Raw genomic sequence first — 19,680 nt, 5'->3', positions numbered from 1 at the left:
AGATGTAGAATCCTTTAAGCTTTTTTTAATTTTGTGCAAATCGAAGGTGCTCTTCACGTACAGGTCGAATTTCCGATTAAAGATTAGCGATAGAAATTGCTTCTCCAGTGGGAGTTTATCCAGCCGCAGCAGCGCGGAGATGGCGCCTTCGAACCGCAACAACGAATCACTCACCAGCAGCACAAACAGCAGAGGGGCACACTCCAATAACCTCAGGGAAGCGGCACAGCGAACGAAGGATGGCGAAAAAGGAAAAGACAAAAGTGGAAAGACAAAAAAGACGAACAGGAAGAAGAGGAAGAGAAAGTACTACAAGGAAAGAGTCATCAATTTCACAGACCTCCCTGAACATTTTTTGAAAAAAATATGCTTTGACGAAATGGAATATTTCTACATGAATTTTGACAATGCATCCAAATCGATTCGTAGATCCCATTTCAACAGAGACGATTACAAGTACACGAATGGTAATCCATTTGGTCAGAAAAACGATTTATGTGGAACCGTCTCGGAGGACGAAGATAATAGGGACACCTCTTTCGATAGTACAAATGATAGCAACAAAACTGTTATGTACTTAGAAAACTATGGAAGTAATTCCGATGTTAATAGAACAAATGGGGGGAAGGGAAGTGGGGACTCCCTCAACTGTGATGCAGAAGCGGATAATCACAGCAACAAGGGAATATCCACCATGAATGACACCCTCCCTGTAGTTAAGCAGCCGGAGGGTAAGAGCCCCAGTGGGTACAAACATCTTCCAAATGGCTCATCGGGTGAGGACTCTAAAATGGTTGCAAAGAACGAAACAACAGTGAGGCACGATAGGGTGAGCGAGAAAATGAACGGAAATCGACAAGGCAAAAAATTGAGAAGCTCCCATTTGGAGGAGGAGAGCATCCCCCTTCTACACACGCAAGTTAGCAAAAATAAATATGCCAAATTTACAAAGAGGAAAAGAACCAAATATAGCGGAGGAGACGACACAATATCGATATACATGAGCGATACCGGGTGGGGGTGCATGATACGGGTCGTCCAAATGGTGCTAGCCAACATACTAATCAAGTACAAAGTCTCCAAAAAATATGCCTTCTTTCACAATACGAGTGATTACGCATTTTATAGAAATTACCTCAGAAAATCGTCAAATGAGCAGCAGGTGGGGGGTGGAGAGAAACCCATTGCCAAAAGTGAGGGAAATATAAATGCCTCTAACATAAGTTACCATGTTGAAAAGATGGCTGCACGAAATTACTGTGATGAGCAGATGAAAGAGGCCGATTATTTTATAACGGACGGAAAATCAGACGCACCTTACTGTTATGATAACAACTCCACGATGAGCACTTCTAGTAATTTCCCCCCTATGGAGAAGTTCCAAAGTTGTGAACGCACAAAAGTGGAAGGTGTTAACGACGGGGAGGTAACAACAGCAGGGTTATGCACCTCTTCATGCGCCTCTGCATCGAGGGGTAATGCCCCCCCAACAAGGGAACAAAGCGTATATCGCTATTTTAAGAATTACGCAATGTTTCTGAGCAGCGGGGGGGAGAGCGCCCCCCGGATGGACATCGAGAGTGCGGACGAAGTAAAGGCCGACGTAGCGCAACCCCCACGCATGAGTGCCGTTCGACACGTGAACGTGAACAACTCGCTGGCATACTCCGTGCTGCTGCAGTTCAGAGACATGGAAAGCGCCAAGTACTCCATTCAGAACATCATTTACGAAACCATGAAGTACAAAAAAGTTAGCCAAAAAAACATGGAGCATTTTGTGCATGAATGGCTTGGGCCCACCAGCAGCGCAGTTGTCATATCCAACCTCATTAACAGAAAGAAGGTCCTCTTTGTGAGAAAAAGAAGAAACAGAATTCCGATAAATCGTGGAAGCTGCTTGCCAACGGGTGATAGCTTCCTTGGAAAGAGTGAGTCCATCCTGGGGAGAGATATTTCCCCTGCAGATCGAGTCACCAACAAGAAGGAATACTTTTTTGTAAAGCGCAAAAAAAGACATGCCTTTTTCTCAGTCGCCTTTGACACGGGCGTCATATACAACAATCGAGTGTTAAAATTTTTTCAAATTAAGGAGAAAATATTAGTCATTATATGGGTGTGCCTAAAACTAGGGACTGATTCTTTTAACCTAGTGAAATATAAACAGTCTCTACTCTCCTGCTTTGGCCTAAAACAGTTCCAAGGAATAAGTAGTGGCAATGCACATACCAGTGCTCACTACTTTTATGCTGCAAATGAGAACGGCCTGTTTTACCTGGACCCTCATATAAAATGCCAAAGGGCCTTCACAGACTTAAATGAAAATTACGATACGGAATTTTTCACACAGAAGATAAAGTTTCTTCCCTGGGAGTATTTGAATTCGTCTTTATCGATGATATTCGTCGTGGACGTAATGCTATAAGTGAATTGTACTCATGCGCCTACATGTTTGAATACGCGCGGAGGAGAAATGAAGGATGCTTTCTATACCACGCCACCCAACAGGAGTTAATAATGCAGGATATATACTACATAATTTTTTTTTTTCCTTTTTGAGCGCAGTGTAAGGAGGACTATTTCAATTTAACCCAAAATTTGAAACTTATTGATCCAAGCATATTTGAAGTTTACGATGAGGAGCCACAATACACCATCAGGAGTGGTAATCTTTAAGATAACCGGCTAGGAGGGTTCACTTGCTGAATCGAGGCACATGTGTACATATATCGGCATATCTTTTTCATATAAACCCCTCATTCCAATTTCCTTTCACAGAATTAAACTACGACACGGACGATTCAGGACTAGTTCTTTTGTGATGCCGTTTTATTCTGTGTTCATAATTTTGAAGTCCCACTGGTGCGTCCTTAACCCATTGGAGAGAAGGTGTGCAATTTTAATTGGTTTTCTTAACATGCAGATGATTAATGAGTACAGAAAAAATAAGAACAAAGAAAAAAAAAGACAACGATGTTTTTGCGAAGGGGTAACCTCTTTTTTTTAAGTTCTCCCACCTACAGTTGATTACTTTTTCGTAAATTTGTCTGCCCCTTTTGGGAACCCACTTTAGTATCAATTTTTTTTTTTTTGTTTTTTTTTTTTCCACCCTACGGGTATAACATCACATTAACATAAGTTATATTAATTTGTGACATCGCGCAGTTTCCCTCCATTTTGAACTTACCTTGCCAACCTCATCATGATTAATATTTTTCTTTTTTGTCCACATTTATTCATAAATGTGATCCTTTTAATGGTTTGCCAAGGCGCTTTCGAGAATGAATAAGGCTTCACAGAATTTATTCCTCAGTGGCAAGCTCGCCTGTGCAGTTTTGGCAACATCTTGGCCTTGGAAAGGGTTTATAGCCACCTTACGCGAAGTAGTATATTTGGCAACGCGAAAATAAATCGTGCATTTTCCGAGGTTATAATGGGATCTCATGGGGGGGGATGAACTTCTGCTTTGGCAATGGAACACATGGACATTGACTCACTCGCTTGGCGGGCTCCCGTCATCCATTTTGTCAGCATTTACCGATAACCATTACTGCGGGCGCCTACATTCGCCGGCAGTGCATTTAACGCAGGGGTTCACCCCCTCCCCGGAGTCAGCCTTTTTTTTTTTTTATAGACATGCACAGTGACACGAAGGGGAAAATTTAACGGACAAATGAACAACCTTTTTTTATTCATCCGAAGGGAACACGTACATTGTCAAAAATTGTACATACATTATGTCATTGTGGTTTCATTTGGCCCACTCTTTTTTTTCTTTTAAAAAACATTATAAACATCTGATCAGTGTAAATGCTATAAACGCCGTGAACACGTCAAATGTACCAATAAATCTGTTAACATTGCTGACGATGCTCACTCAAGTTTGCTTTTAAAAAAAATTTAATGTTTGACCAGTGCGGCAGAATTTCTGCTGACTCGTGTAATTTTCCCAAAAGTGTCATTTTACACATTTTATTTTTTTCCTGCAAAATTGTTCTATAAACAATTTTTAAAAAAATGCGCCAACGGGGGCAACTGATTCAAAATGTAAGCAAGGTGTGAGGGAACAAAAAAAAAAAAAAAAATCGTGTGCATTTTAACTCAACAGAGAAGACCACTTTATAGAGGAAGGGCCTTATGATGAGCGAAGTGAAGCAACTGTGTATAGCGGAGTAGCCAGGCTTCGTAGAACAAAGCTTAGCAAGGGAACCGAAATGTTTTTCCAAGCTGGAAACACACTCGCACAGCATAACTTAGCGTAGTGTATAACCCCACATGAGACAGGCAGACATGGATGATCTCGAATCGAGAGCCATAGAAAACATCCACGATTACCTGAAGGAGTGCCTGGACAGAAACAACTGCAAGGCTGATCCGGCGGGGGCAGAAAGAGATATAAACGACGTCTCGCTCATACACAGCTCGTTAAAAAAGTACGTCGTGCGACTAGCCAACATCAACGATTTCATCAAGCAAGAAAACTACTTTTTGAGGAAAAAAAATGAACAACTAGTTAAGAGGTGTAATGAAAGGGATGCATTCGATTTTTACAAAAATGAGAAAGGGGCTGACAGGGTCCATAAAACGCATGGGCCGCCCGACACACACGGGACGCATACCATGTGCATGAACGAAATCCACAAACTGAGTCACGAAAACGAGTTTATAAAATACAAATATGAACAAATCCTTCGGCAAAACCTCTCGCTGCAAAACAATAACACCCAGGTGAACAACACGCTGCTAAACAAAGCTAAAGCTAAACAACACAGAAATGCGCGAAACAGAAATGTGGAAATAGGAAATGACTTCCTAAGCGAAAGACCCAACCACTTATTGCCATATCAAGAGGAAGGACGAAACATGTTGAGAAGCAGAAATGGAAAGGACGGGGAAACACAACCAGCTGAGGTAAACTACATGACGTTTGAAGAAAAAATAAATAGAATCCTAAAGTGTACAGAAATTTTGGACGAAATTTTAGCCATCCTTAACAACAATTTGAAATATGACGAACCACTTATGTTCCAAAAGAAGATGAACATTATGGAAGTAGAAAAAGAAGAATTAATAAAGCAAAATGATCTTTTAAAAGAAAAGATTTTACAAATAGAAACCTTTATTTTGAATGATCCCTTTTTAGTGGAAAAGTTTAATTTCTTCTACGATTCCACTTCGTTCAATTCTAACCCCTCGATAAGGGATAGCCTCCAGTTGTACAAAAATAATAGCAAAGAAATGATGTTCCACAATTTGCGCTGCTCGGAAAGTGCAAATGCGGACCTGAAACAACAGTTATCAAATGAAAAAAAAAAATCGCATATTTACCGAACATACATGTATGACATGAAAGAAAAGTTAAGGGATGAGCTAAATGAACTGTTCAGATTGAATAGAGAGCAAAATAGAAACTATCATAATTTGAATCGATGCGACGATTCGATCCGCCATTTTAGTGAAAAGGGGAGTCCATCCCCGTGGAACATATTCTACCATGATAGCAATAACGAGGACGAAGATGATGTCTCAAGGAAGGAACACCCAAAATATTACAACTACTTGTCTGACTTGAGCACATCAGATTTTTACCGCATGTTTAAAATGAATACCTCCAAAATTGAAGATAACGAGCAAATGTTGGCCCAGTCGTGGAACCCGATTAGGGAGTTGGGCCAGGACGCCGCTTCCTTCGAGGTATGCCCACATGTGTAAACGTTACAGACTGCATGGCGTATTCAGTGTTCATTAGCGAAAAGGGGGCTAAACGGTAAAGCAATTGCTATGACTGCTCTACCGCTTGGTGAATCCTCCTAAAATCTTTGCGCCTCTACGTTATTTACATAGAGAGGCGCTTGGACTATCCGTTTTCCTCCCTGCACCTCCATCTAAGTGGTGCCCAAATTGTGCTCACATGTGTTACACCTTTACTTGCGTCTTTTTTGCGAAACCACTTTAACATTTCCGCCTGTACGCACCTCATGCTGCCATTCTCACACATACCTGAGACAACCTCCCCCCAGTTGGTATTCACCAAAAAGGGCATACTCACATTTGTGTTTTTTTTGAAACCCTTTTTCTTTTCACACAAAATATGATGCTGATCTAACACTATTGGCAGTGCCATTTGTCTTAATTTTTCAAATCAACGTGGTCAATTCTGCAGAAAAAAAAAAAAAAAAAGGCGCTCTTTTTTGCGTATGTTAAAATGTTGCATAGTTGCTTATGAAGATTAATGTGTCCCTTTTTGTGTGTTCCTCCGGATAGAGATAAATATATGCATGCATAAGTCGGCTCTTCTGTTGAGGAGCAAATAGCCAATGTGCACGGCTCGACTGAGGGGAGGAATATTTTTATAAAATGCCTTTTGATGAGGAATACCCTGCAAGTGCGTACTTATGTATAGCATACATGTTGCACATTTCGTATTTTTTTATTGTGCTTTTTTTTTTCTTTTCGGCTCCTTTAGGGGAAAACTGGGTTTTGCAAGTGCCCTACCCCCCCCCAAGCGCCACAATTTGGGTGCAAATTCCAGTGTGTTCGTAGATGGCCAGTTGCACTTGTCTCTACGCAGATACGTATTGGGGAAACATCAAAGCTCCTCGTAAAATGCGATTTTTCGATTCTTGCTATTACGAGGGAGTTTTTTCAACGTCTCAAATTTTAAAACGTTAACACTATATATTTAATACCAATTTCTCCCCCTTTTTTTTTAATTAGAAGAGGAAATATGAACAAATCTGCAGAGAAGACGAACACGATGCCAGTCCGGCCGAGCTCGAAAGTGACATGCAAAATGAAGTATACTACTTTAGAATAAAAAAATTAATAAGCATGAGGAAGAAGGAACTGGATGCAATGTTACAATCGGGAGAAGGCCAAATGCCTAGCCAAAAGAAAAAAGAGGACGACAAGAAATTGAAGAATGAATTGTATTTAAATCGTATGGAATACAAGGCATCACTCCGTGAATGGTTAAAAGGAAACCAAAGAGAATTACACAGAGGTGACGGTCCTAGGAGGATTCCCCATAGAGACCCCCCCTGTGGGAGCAAGGACATTGACCAATTCAATCTCTACATCAAGCGAAAAATCATTTATCAGTTGGTAAAATACAAACACATCTACGAGTATTTAGTACAAAATAAAAGTGTATGTAAAAACCAGATAGACAAAGAGAAATTTATGAATTTTTTTAACAAGCACATTTTGAATTTCCAAAATTGTGACACTGCACAGTGTAGTAATAAAGGGACTCCTGGCGATGGACAAAAGAGAGTCACTAAATCATGCCAGAAGGGGAAAATCCTCCATAAGGATGACGCCAACCAAAAAAGGGGAAGTGCTTATGTGGAGGAGGACAGTACTCAGTATCATGACGTTACTTTGCAGGATTGTTCAAGGCGGGGCAGTCACCATTCTGAGGAGGGCACCCTGAGGAGTCATCACCCCGGTAAGGAGCGAGCAGAAGCCACAGGCGAGAAGGAGGGGCATGCCAAAAGGGAAAAACAGAGGCAAACCAGACGGGAAAGACAGCGAGAAATGGAAAAGGAGAAACAGAGGCAAGCCAAACGGGAAAGACAGCGAGAAATGGAAAAGGAGAAACAAAGGGAAGCAGAGCAGGAGAAACAGCGGGAAATAGAAAAGGAGAAAGAAAGGGAAGCAGAGCGGGAGAAGCAGAGGGAAATAGAAAAGGAGAAAGAAAGGGAAGCAAAGCGGGAGAAGCAGCGGGAAATAGAAAAGGAGAAACAAAGGGAAGCAGAGCGGGAGAAGCAGCGGGAAATAGAAAAGGAGAAAGAAGGGGAAGCAAAGCGGGAGAAGCAGCGGGAAATAGAAAAGGAGAAACAAAGGGAAGTAGAGCATGAGAAGAAAAGGAAAATAGAAGAAGAAATGGAGAAGCAGAGGGAAATAAAAGCAGAGCAGGAGAAACAAAGGAAATTAGAGCAGGAAAAGAAGCGGAAAATAGAAGCAGAAATGGAGAAAGAGGAGCAGAAGAAAATAAAAGCAGAACAGGAGAAGCAGCGGGAAATAGAAGCAGAAGTGGAGAAAGAAGAGCAGAGGAAAATGGAGAGAGAGAAACAAAGGGAAAAAGAACGATCGCGCCAAGTGGACGGGGACCCACCCACCACTGAGGACCAAGCGGGCGAAAGGGAGATGGAAAACCAAAGGGAAGTTGAAATCGAATCGAGTGATAAGAGCGAAGGGGAAAAAATGAAGAAAGGAAATTTAAAAAAAAATGATGAAATGTCAGAAAAATTCTACATGCGAGCAGAGCATCCCAGGAGACATGACTCCTCCCTAGAGGTGTTAATAAATACTATTAAAAATATAAACAAAAAAAAAATAGGGAAAAATATGACCAGTGAAAATGTAAAAGGTTCGTTTTCTCCTACCCATTCGATGGATGAAACGGGTCGAAGTAGTCTTATTGAGGAGTCTCCTCAAAACGAGAGAAGAGCATCGAATTTGAGTAAAAAGGATAGCATCCAAGGTAGCCTAGAGTCCATCAAATCGAGTAAGTCATTGGGTGTAGAACCCATCGAACGGGAAATTAACCACAATGAGGGAGGAGCAAGTGATCGTCAAGAATTTAGTTTAGACCACGCCCAATTAGATGCTGCCAACTCAGTTGATGCGGAAGATGGGAAGAAGAGCCGATGTTCTAATTTGTCAAGTGAACCGGAGAAGGAGTATCACATGGAGGGAGAAGCTAACCCAGAAGAGGATATCAATAGGGGTGGACGGGAAAGCCACTTGGGTGCCGCGGCACGGGTTCCAAAACGGCGAAGCGTTAGGGGCAAGACTGTCTTCGGCGGATCGATCCCCCTAGACGAAATTAAGAGGAGCATCACCATGAGGGGTGCAAGCGCGTCAGAATTGATACATCCGGAGGAGGATGCACAAATGGGAGATGGCCAAAGGGGACCGGGGAAAGATAGCGATGAGGAGAGATCACGAAAAGATGACGTTCTAGAGGAGCCTAATAAAGAGTGCGACCAGAATGAACCCCCCAAAAATGTTGATAAGGGTGGCCCCCCCAAAGATAGCGATGAGAAAGAGCCACGAAGAGATAACGTTGTAGAGGAGGCTAATAAAGGGTGCGACCAAAAAGGAATCCCCAAAAATGTTGATCAGGTTGGACTCCCCAAAAATGCTGATCCGGGTGGATCTCTCCAAGACGGTGAAACCACGCCCATTAGCCACGCAACCGACAAGAGAGAGAAACCATCCCCTAAAGGCTTCCACAATGAGAGCTTCCTCGAATCGGGGAGCGAAGTCTCCGAACAAGACGTCTTCGAGAACAACAAATATGCTAATGTAAAAATTGAGGCGTTAAGAGAAATGCTTCATCTCCACGATGAAAATGTCTATACCTTTTTCATGAACCTAATTGTGCATAGCAAGATTAACCTAGTGAGGGATTACAAAAATAAAGTCTTAAACGCGAAGGTAAAGGCAAGTGATATATTAGAGTACCTTTTAAAAAATTACTCCGAAGCGGATAAGTTTGCTGCCAAAAGGGAAGTGAGAAAAGGAGGTTCAAACACACAAGTGCACCTAAGCGAAGTGGAATTCAAGCACATTAATGAGTACATATGCAACAACAGCAATAGCACTTCTCTAAAAACATTATACCACAAGATACTCTTTTTGAATAAAGAAAACTACGGAAGTTTTAAGAGTCGTCTGCTGGAAGGTGGGGTTATAAACCTAATTAACCTTTTCCACGATGAAGATATTAACAACTTTGATAAAATTTTCGACGTTTCTTTTGTTAACTTCTGTGATATTATGGGAATATCGAAAGACACATGCACATACCATTTTAACCATATGGATAGGAACTACAAAGGGAAGGGATACATTTATTTGAGGCACATATTTCGGTATCTGCAGCTGGAAATGGACATGAAAGAGGAGTTACACAAATACAACTTCGTTTCCATGCAGAAAAAAAATTTAATTTATATTAATATCAGCGAGTCTTTTGATAACTTAAATGAATTTTTCAAATGTGTGGAGAAGAAAAATAACTTGTACATCAGCCTGAACGAGTTTATTTATTTCTTTTCTGAAAATGAGAAAATGGAGACTTACTCTTATTCCCAGGAGGATGTGACGTGTTTGTACTACTCCATCCTCTTTTATGTGTACTATACGAATAAGAACAAGGTATTGCAGACGTTACAATTTTGTGGGGAGCATGGTGGGGGGGGACAAAATGACCCTTACAAGATTGGTCCAATTGAGGAAGGTTACCGTAATAAGAACAAGCAACCCAGGGCACACCCCTCCGTTGGTATAAACCCACTTGTTGATCAAAATAGAGAGAACAGATTAACCCCGGATGATGGATACAATTATGTTGATCAGAATTTGTCTCTCTACAAGGAGTATTTTTCCCTGGACGATTTCAATTTTGCCATCGAGCTGAAGGATCTTTACTTTTACTTCGAGGGCTTCGAGTGCCCCTTTTCTAAAATAAAGCGGAGGATTGTGGAGATTTACGGATCAGTTAAAAGTGGACTGATAATCAGCCACGAGATTTGCAACAGCGAAAGGGATGGAGATGACGGCACGAGTAGCTCCCAGAGCGATCACGATGCGGCAGATCTGGACGTGGACTTGCAACTTGACTCCTTCCAGTTGTTCATGCGGAACGAATACAGGTATAAGCACTTCGACCGGGTTTCCTTCCACGAGCGGGAGGCGAAGCAGGGAAAACAGGAAAAATCGCAGAAGGTGGGCAGAGTGACCAAACTGGATAGGGAAGCCCAACTGGATAGCGAACCCGAACCGGACTCCCTGGACGCAGTCCCCCCAATCAGCAAGAAAACCTTCATGTGCCTGATGTACAACATAGGGATACACGTGGACCACTGCCTGGCCCTGTGGAACAGCTTCTCCCCCTTTCTGGAGTACGACAAGCTGGACTACAAAATATTCTGCGGGTTCTTAAACGGGAAAATAACCGCAGAGAGCCACGAAACGGAGGAAGACATAAACAAAATTAGAAGGAAGCTAATAAACACCAAGGAAGAGAAGGAAGAGGACTCCATGAGGAATTACAAAAACAGGCTGGGGGGAACCATCTCCTCTCGCCTACTAAACATCTTAAGCGAAAAGGATTCAACACAGCCGCTCACAGTAGACGAAATAGAGGTTCTGGCGCAAGTGTTGAATCATGTCATCCCGTTCAATTTTTTGGACAAAAATGAAAAGAAAAATTTCATACAAAAGTTAAAAAAAAAATGTTTTAAAAAGGGCCACGATTTTGTGTCCCTAGGGGGGAGACACGTAAAAATTGGAGAAAAAGAGGAAGGGGAAGAGAAAATCTCAAACGGGGGAACACCGGTTAGTGCATACCAAAACAATACCATCTTTATCCTGTTGAACGGAATTTTAAGACACACCACGGAGCCTAACTCCTTCATAAACAGCATCAACGTGATTGACAGGGCCATCGTGCGCTCCTACACGGCACACACAAATGTCGCCGTGATTGAGGTAAATAAGGAGCTATACACCAGCGACTTCATGAAGCTAGTGGAACAGAAAAGAGAAGTTTCGGAAGAGTTTATGAGCATTATCAATGACGTACCCATCTTTAAAAATTTCCCAGACGCTTTAAAAAATAGCCTATCCATGAATGTTCAAAAATGTGAATATAAGAAAAAAAAAGTTATCATAAGACAGCATGACGATCCCACCCATTTTTACATATTGAAAGAGGGGGAAATACATTTCTACTGTAACAGTGTGATGAGCACCCCGGTACGGATCATCTCTAGATGCTCCTTTTTTGGGGAAGTAGCTCTCATATTTAACACTCTCAGAACGTGTGACGCGGTGGTCGAGTCGGATGTAGCTCACTGTTACTGTATTTCGAAGGAGTACTTCCTTTCCCTCTTGAATAAACAAATTGTGAAAGAATTCGTCGAATATTTACGAACCAATTACACGGAGGGTATTGAGAACATCGTTAAGAATTACTCAAGTGGAAACATAGCAGCAGAATGGGCGCCGCTTCAGGAAGACAACAATGAAGTGAATCATCCCAAAGGAGGAAACATCCTGCAGAAGGTACCCTCCGATGGAGACGAAATGCTGATTAAGCTGAAACGATCGAGTTCGAAAAAAGACACAAACCAGCTCTCCCCAGGTGGTAGCCTAAATAGAGACTTCTCCTCAGTAACCCTCTCAGGAGACAACATGACGTTGGATGTAGAGTACATCAACCAAAGCAACATCAGCTCATTCTACAGTGACCTGGATAAAATTCTCCTAAAAATTTTCAACACAGAACAGAAATATTTTGTGGAAGAAATGGAATCCCACTTGATGAAAGTTAAGGTATTAAAAACGGTCCTAAACAACATGAAGGATAAAGAAACATTTCTTAAAAATCTCAAGTGGGAAAAATGTCCCAAAGGAAAGCACATCATATTGGAAGGTGATTTCTTCGACAAATTTTACTTCGTTAAAGAAGGAGAAATATCCGTACAGCAATTTAATCAGTACAAAAATGTGTATGAGGAAATATCCACAGTTAAGAAAAATCAATACTTTGGTCATCAGTTAATTTTGAATAAGACAAAGGCCTGCTTCATTGCGGTGGCCTCCGTGGACACAGAACTGTACACGTTAGAGGCATCCCTGTATGAGCAATTCCTTGCCCCCTTTATCAACATGCTGAACAAAACAAAGGATATTAACTACACGGATGATCTAACAGAGACTATAAACAAACACGTGATGATGAAGAAGGATAACGACTTTGTAATAAAAGTCATAGGAATTCTAAAGAAGGTAAGTGTCATTCAGAAATTAAATGACGACCAAATGTACAATGGTGCAAAACATTTCAATTTTAAATTTTTCAGAAAGGGAGCAGTCATAATAAAGCACAACGACACCCCTGACCATTTTTACGTCATAAAAAAGGGAATAGTTTCCGTTAAGGTGGACGACAAAGAGGTGGAAGATGTCGTTGAGCATAGGAACAATCTGCCTAGTGCCGATAACAAGCAAGAGGAACAATCTACACACAGAGGTGGAAGAACAAAATCGGTGTACTTGTACAAGTATGACTACTTCGGAGAATTGTCCATTATAAATAATCAACTGAGAACTGCCACCTGTGAGGCTCACACGAATTGCTTCATACTAGCCATTGATAAGGTCTCCTTTATTGAGCACTTTGGAATAATATTTAATGAGCTGCTACAGGAAGCGGACGTCAGGTACACGAAGAATTACAGCCTTCCGCCGTGGCTGAAATCCATGTATGGTAATGGTGAGTTTAACGAGGACATACACTCTATGTCGATGAAGATCCCGGAACTGGGGAGCTCTGTCAGCAGCATTTCCGACGATAGCAATGAGATGTTCAGCTTCGAGAAGGAGATAAATGCCAAGCTGAAGAAGGAGAGGCGCAACAAGAAGAAGGGGCGGGGGAAGCTAAAAGGCGGTAACGCAGACGACGAAGACACGGATGAGCGACCCCTTGCGCAAAGTGAAAGCGAAGTCGGAGACGCCAATTCGAGAAACCTCTCCACCAATCGTAGCCTAAGCAATGTGAACAACGAAGAGAGGATTAGCAAAATTAAGGAGGAGAAGAGGCAGAAAATAGAAGAAATTAAGCTCAACGAATTGAAGGTGTTAGAACGGATAAAGCAGAAGGAGGAGAAAAAAATCAACGCTTTCATGAAGAAAAAGGGAGTATTCCTCCAAGGGAACAACGCAAAGGAAGACTTAAACGCCGCTAAACCCAGAGAAAATGCGACGGATGACCAACAAAAGGGTGCCACTGCGGAGGAGGAAAAAGTGATAACCCCAAACCCTGAATCAGACAGGAACGAAAACCAAAGCCAATCATCGAAAGATAAGCAGCCAAGTTCCATGCAACATAAATCGTCGAGTATTTTAAAAAAAAAGATCACTCCATCGAATTCTTCCGAGCTGAAGGTAGACAAAATGGTGAAGAAGATCCTCGGGGTTATCTGCTCAGAATACAATTCCATTTTTCACTTTTATGAATGCATAGACAAGTTCAACACTGGATACATAAAATACAGCGACTTCTTAAATTTTATCGTGTCCCAAAATCTGGAGGAGTTATTCGAAGGGAGAGACAATATGGAAAATCTGTTTAAGTATCTCTGTGATGGGAAGGGCATCTTAACATTAACAGAGTTTTACAGAAATATGTACAGAGAGGAAGACATCGACATGTACTCACTGAATTTACGCCTGTGCGAAGTGTACGGAAGCAGTCAGTTAGCGTTTAAGAAGATAGTTACTCAATTCAGCGCACAAGAGGATAGTCCTTGCAGCTTTTCCAACTTCGAACTAGTGTGCGATAGCGTAGGGGTGAGCAAAACGAATTTAAAAAATATTTGGGATGAGATTAACATAATGAATGAGGAGCAGATTCCCCTAGAAATTATATTTAGCATTCTCAATGGAGAAGTTTCCGTGGAACAGGCCTACGTGGCTTACAATGAGAAAAAGTCGCTGCTAAATCAGGTTGTTCACTTTTTCCAAGGCGATGAAGAAGACCTCAGAAAAATGAGTACCCAAGTCATGGAAACAAATTTTAAGATAAATTACGAAGAGCCAATAATAATTAATAAGGGTCATCATAAATCCTGTTCTAATGAATGTCAACACGTGGTAAACCTGTTACAGTTTGATATACATTTTAAATACTTAACACTGGACCAGAGAAAATTCTTTGCAACTTTAATGAACCGGAACGTTATGAACTCGGGAGATGTCGTAACCAACCAAGGGGATGATGATGCGGCTATTATATTCCTCTACCAGGGGACTGCCAACATAATTAGCCACAACATTTTTGGAATTGAAACTGTGATTAGAGAGCTTCAAAATGAAGAGTTGTACGGCTGCTATGAAGCTATTCAAGGGACACCGGCAGATTATCAAGTAAAAATATCCTCCGATAATGCTATCGTTTGGATCTTAGACAGATCATCCTATAATGAGCACTTAAAAGAAATGCTAGAAGAAAGAAAACAAAACTGCTTGCATATTTTTGCCTTACTGAAAAATGTACCCATTTTGAGATACCTCCCAGAGGAAACACTCCAAAATCTTTCCTACGCAATGAAGGTTGAGCATCACCAACCTAACCATACCATCATAAAGGAGAATACACATGATGATAAGTTTTACGTCATATGTAAAGGTCTCGCAACTGTTGAAAAAAACTCCGAAATTAATAAAAACAGACTTATTCTGTCGACCCTTCGAAGTGCAGATTACTTTGGAGAAATGGCCTTAATAAAAAATATCAGACGAAGTGCAAATGTCGTTTTAGACACGCAGACCATTTTGTTGTCTCTTGTTGATGTGGAATTCCACAGATTGTTAACTCCCTACTTTGATCAGTTTTTAAACAGAGCTAAAGCCAACTATAAGAAATTGCACTTGGACATCCAACTCATGCCCGCGGAAATTGCCACAATTAGCAGCAACCCCAATATTGGAAAAACGGCCTGCGGTAGGAGCGCACAGAAAAAGGTCACCATACAAGGATTTGACGAGGGGGACAGCCCTGTGGAGGATCCATGGGGTAAGAAAAAGGGCGAAGTCAGCTTCGCGCAATCTGCCGAGGAAGCACCACTGGAAGGGGAAACAACCCAGAGGAGAAGGAACAGTCACCAGGGGGATAGCAAAAAGGGAGATCACAACAAAAACACTGGCAAGTACAAAGATAAGGGGCTGAGCAGAACTAAGAAGGGGAAAGAGCACGGGTTCCAGGGGGAAGGGGCAGAAGGTACCGAAAAGAAGAAAGAGAGAGAAAAAAAAAAAAAAGATGCACACAAGTGAGGGGGTTCCAAGAGGAGGCGAGTTGAAATTGTGAAGAGGGCACTCTTCCTCCCTTTGGCAGGAACCACTGGCATAGATTTCGATGGAGAATCAACAAAATGAGTATCCCTTTGCACACACATATAAATATCCAATTGAAGTATGACTATAGTGCTGTTGTTAGTGCCCCCGTTTTTACGCAGCTGTTGAAAAGTTTAGCTAAGGATTATCTCAATAAAAGGGTACTTCCCTATTCTGGCACATTAGAGGATGGCGGAGAGGCAGATCTTCGGGATGGTAAATAGGAGTCTCCCTATTTTACTCTTTCGTTACATCTGTATGTATGTATATATATATACATACACATGTACCTTTGCACGTTAACCGTTGCACCATGGTTGCCCCTGCCACGATCATGGCCGAATGTACAAGGCGCGCTTACATTGGCCGTAGGATACTGTTTTGGTTTTTTTTTGTCCTCTTGTTTCGTAATCCCCCCCTTTAAAGGAATGGCACGTTTTGCACAATTTTTTCGTTTTACTCTCTAACTGCAAACTTCGTGCGAACTTTTTTGAGAACCTGCGTGTAAATTTTTTAAAAGTTTTTAATCAAGTCGGTACTGCCGCTGGGATGTAGCCTCCCGTTCATCGACGCAAAAAAAGGGGTCATATGGTAAAATGTAGGCACCCCGGGGGTAAGCAGCCGGTGGCAAGCAGCTTTGCGTGATCGCTGGGCGTTGGTTAAATATGATCTGTTTTTTACTTATTCTGTTACCCATAGGTAATGGGTAACATGTTACCTTCTTGGCAAAGCAGCTGCGTAAAAAAGCTGCAGTTTGAACCCCCCTTGTAGAGTGAACTTCATGGAACCATTTTTAGTGCCCTCTTGCTGCACGGCGAAAAGGGTCACCTTGCGCGTTGTCTGCCACATCTACGGTTCAAATGTTTTAAATTCAAAATGGAGTTTTTCTTTATGTGTGTCTCTTAAAGGTTCGGAGAAAGGGGGCACACTTGAAAAAGAAGAAAACGCGAAGGGTAGGGGCGACATGCTAAGGGACAAAATGCAGTAAGATAGGAATGACGCGTCACCAATTAGGCCTCTCATCACTATACAAACATGTACACATAAAAAATTGTCGCAAGGGCGAATACACACACATACACGCATGTATCTTTATATACACAGGTGCCCATGCGTCATTTGCAAAAAACTCCTAGCGATCCCCGCGGCGGCATTACTGAAAAATGGGTTCCCCCTCGGGAACACGTAAAATCGGGTTTCGCCTCTGGGGACAAGACACATATGTGTGCCCATGGAGAAAGTTACATGTTTTACTCGTCAGTAATGTGGACTTAACTGAACTTAATTTTTTTTCCTCTTCTTTTTCACGACCCCCGAGTCGGACTGCTCACCTGCGTTGTTGTCATTCTCCTCTGCCCCTTCACTATCCTTTTTTTTTTTACTTTCGCCGTCGCTTAAATTGAAAGAGGAACTTCCCCCCACGGGGTTATTATTTTCACCCAGCACATTCTTCCCATTTTCTCGCACCTCATTGTTGTTACTGTCATCCGTGTTGAGCGTATAAATGGCCGTGTCACCAACCAGTTTGGGAACGTAACCTTCACTTTTGATCCAACTTAGCGGTGTTTTTTCATTGGGCTTTCCGTACTTATCAAGCAACCCAGCAAGGATTAATTTTTTTTTTTCCATAGATCTGGTACCATAACCCCACTTCACATCGTAGGTGTCTCTATCCATAATAACTCGTTTCGTGAGAGAAACAACACCATGGTCAACAGTGGCAATGACACTTGACGTCATTTGAGCAATTGCCAAAGCAACTGCTTCACCTTTGGTCGTCATTAAAACAATTTCAGCTGACACATCAATATTATTATCGAATCTTAAAACCCCAGGGATGGTCAATTTAGCACCATAACATATGGCATTGACTGCACTGTCTTTTATAACTATCCTGGGGAAGTTTATCAGGAGCTTCTCTAAGGGGGTGATAATTTTCCTCAAGTAGGTTTCATCCCCAGTTGTATCGTACACATGTTGGGCATCCAAAATATCATGTAGGGTACACATATTGTCGTACTCTGTCATATTTCCTGATTTGACTCTTCTCAATTCTTGCATGTGGGCTCCTACTCCTAGGAGCAGGCCTATATGCTCGCACAACGTCCTTATGTAAGTTCCTGCTTGACATTTCACCCAAAATACACATACATTATTAGCATCATCATAATCTAACAATTTGGAATCATAAATGGTTCTCACTCTTAATTGTCTTTTTACGGCACAGATTAATGGAGGCCTTTGGAAAATAGCCCCATGGAAGTTATTTAGCACTAGCTTCACTTCTTCGAGACTTTTCGGCTTGGAATGAAATTTACATACACATACGTATTCCTTTCCGGATTCCTGCTGCGATTTTACCAACCTGGTTGCTCGGTTTAAACATACAAGTAATACACCCGTCACCTTGGGGTCTAAGGTACCACTATGTCCTGTTTTTTCGCACCTTAGAATTTTTCTTATCCAAGAAACTACTTCATGCGAGGAGGGGTTACTGGGTTTATCCAAGTTTATGATCCCATATTTTAGATACTCTTCTAAATTGCGCGAGTAGGGAGAGTTTCCCATTGGTAGGGGCGTGAAATGGGAACTTCGGATGTTCAGTTTGTCATAGTTCTTTAGCAGGAGTGGCCAATTTGATGTATCTATAACTGCTTCTTTTCTCTCCGATTCGATTTGGCAACTAGCCTTCCCCGCTGCCTCTCCCATTTTACTTTCTATTACGGGTGCTGATATTTTAACGGGGATGGTGCTGCCTCCTGCTTCTACGTGTGCGCATGAGATGCATGCCAACGCGTTCGCAGTTGTGTTGAGGGGCGTATTTTCCTAGGCTCGTGGTACGCGGATTGTGGGCAGATTGTCGGCGGACTCTATGCGCATATGGACCCTCCACAGTTCCTTACCCTGCATGTACAAAAACAAGGGATGCTTCTGCGCGATTTAATGCAAAAAAAGGAAGTCAACCGTTTGCCCTTCAAGTTTCAACAGGGGCGAACAACTACACCAGCTTTCATTTGTAACATGCTGGCATTATTTTCCCCCAGATCATGCATCTCCCGCCACAGTTGGGTTAACCTCCGTCGTGTTGTTATTGAGTTTTTTTTTTTGTATTAACCAATATAGCAGATGCCTGATTTGATGGCTTCCATTCGTTGATCGAAACTAAAAACTGTCATTTACAAAATGTTTTTTTTTTTTTTTTTTCCTTTTGCCTGGCAAAATTTTGCCTCATATTTTGTTCGTCGTTTGGTCGTGGTGAGGGGCAGTAGTGGTTAATGGCGACTTAAAAAGGGACAACAAAAATGACATAATGTAACAAGTTTTAAATAGCGACTTCGCAACTTACGAACGGGTGAATTTCATTTTTGCAGTCTCTAGCATATTATGGGCGCACCCTTCAAAGATGCAGTTATCATTTTTTCAATTTTACGGGGAAAAAAAATGAATATAACAGAACTCCGTTTGCAGCGAAGAAATAATTATTCTGCAGCGTTCCAGGGTCATCCGCCTGGGCGGTCACTGAAAAACAACATTCACTCCTCCAATTTAAATGACCCAAAAGTATATATGTATGTAACTATATAAACATATGCGGTTGAAACGGTAAAATGCAGTATGCCTCGCTGCTATGCTGAAACAACGCCGCTTTTTGTTTCTTACAAGAAATGCAACATCGTTGGAGCGCCCGTGTAAAGGCCACCTTCGTAAAACAATATTAGCGAATTAGCGCAACGTTGAAATATTAATTGATAAAACAGGTTCTGCATGTAT

At 41.7% G+C, this 19,680-nt stretch overlaps 4 protein-coding genes across 4 annotated transcripts; 3 read left to right on the top strand and 1 right to left on the bottom strand.

Annotated features, from left to right (window-relative positions):
- Positions 1-139: 139 nt before the first annotated feature.
- Positions 140-2,819, top strand: C922_03680 (hypothetical protein; the record flags this gene model as incomplete). The annotated part of the gene is made up of 3 exons (XM_008819269.1): positions 140-2,410; positions 2,563-2,662; positions 2,776-2,819. 3 exons carry the CDS (start codon positions 140-142, stop codon positions 2,817-2,819), a joined length of 2,415 nt encoding a protein of 804 aa, XP_008817491.1.
- Positions 2,820-4,272: 1,453 nt separating this feature from the next.
- On the top strand, positions 4,273-15,849 carry C922_03679 (hypothetical protein; the record flags this gene model as incomplete). Its single annotated transcript, XM_008819268.1, has 2 exons — positions 4,273-5,691; positions 6,715-15,849. The coding sequence occupies 2 exons, from the start codon at positions 4,273-4,275 to the stop codon at positions 15,847-15,849; spliced, it is 10,554 nt and encodes a 3,517-aa protein (XP_008817490.1).
- A 98-nt stretch (positions 15,850-15,947) lies between these two features.
- Positions 15,948-16,133, top strand: C922_03678 (hypothetical protein; the record flags this gene model as incomplete). The annotated part of the gene is made up of 1 exon (XM_008819267.1): positions 15,948-16,133. The coding sequence occupies one exon, from the start codon at positions 15,948-15,950 to the stop codon at positions 16,131-16,133; it is 186 nt and encodes a 61-aa protein (XP_008817489.1).
- Positions 16,134-17,190: 1,057 nt separating this feature from the next.
- On the bottom strand, positions 17,191-18,618 carry C922_03677 (H/ACA ribonucleoprotein complex subunit 4; the record flags this gene model as incomplete). Its single annotated transcript, XM_008819266.1, has 1 exon — positions 17,191-18,618. One exon carries the CDS (start codon positions 18,616-18,618, stop codon positions 17,191-17,193), a length of 1,428 nt encoding a protein of 475 aa, XP_008817488.1.
- Positions 18,619-19,680: the final 1,062 nt, after the last annotated feature.

This window comes from Plasmodium inui (genome assembly GCF_000524495.1).
Source record: "Plasmodium inui San Antonio 1 unplaced genomic scaffold supercont1.16, whole genome shotgun sequence".
In the NCBI taxonomy this organism is placed as follows: domain Eukaryota; phylum Apicomplexa; class Aconoidasida; order Haemosporida; family Plasmodiidae; genus Plasmodium; species Plasmodium inui.
This window is presented reverse-complemented; position numbering and strand designations above follow the sequence as displayed.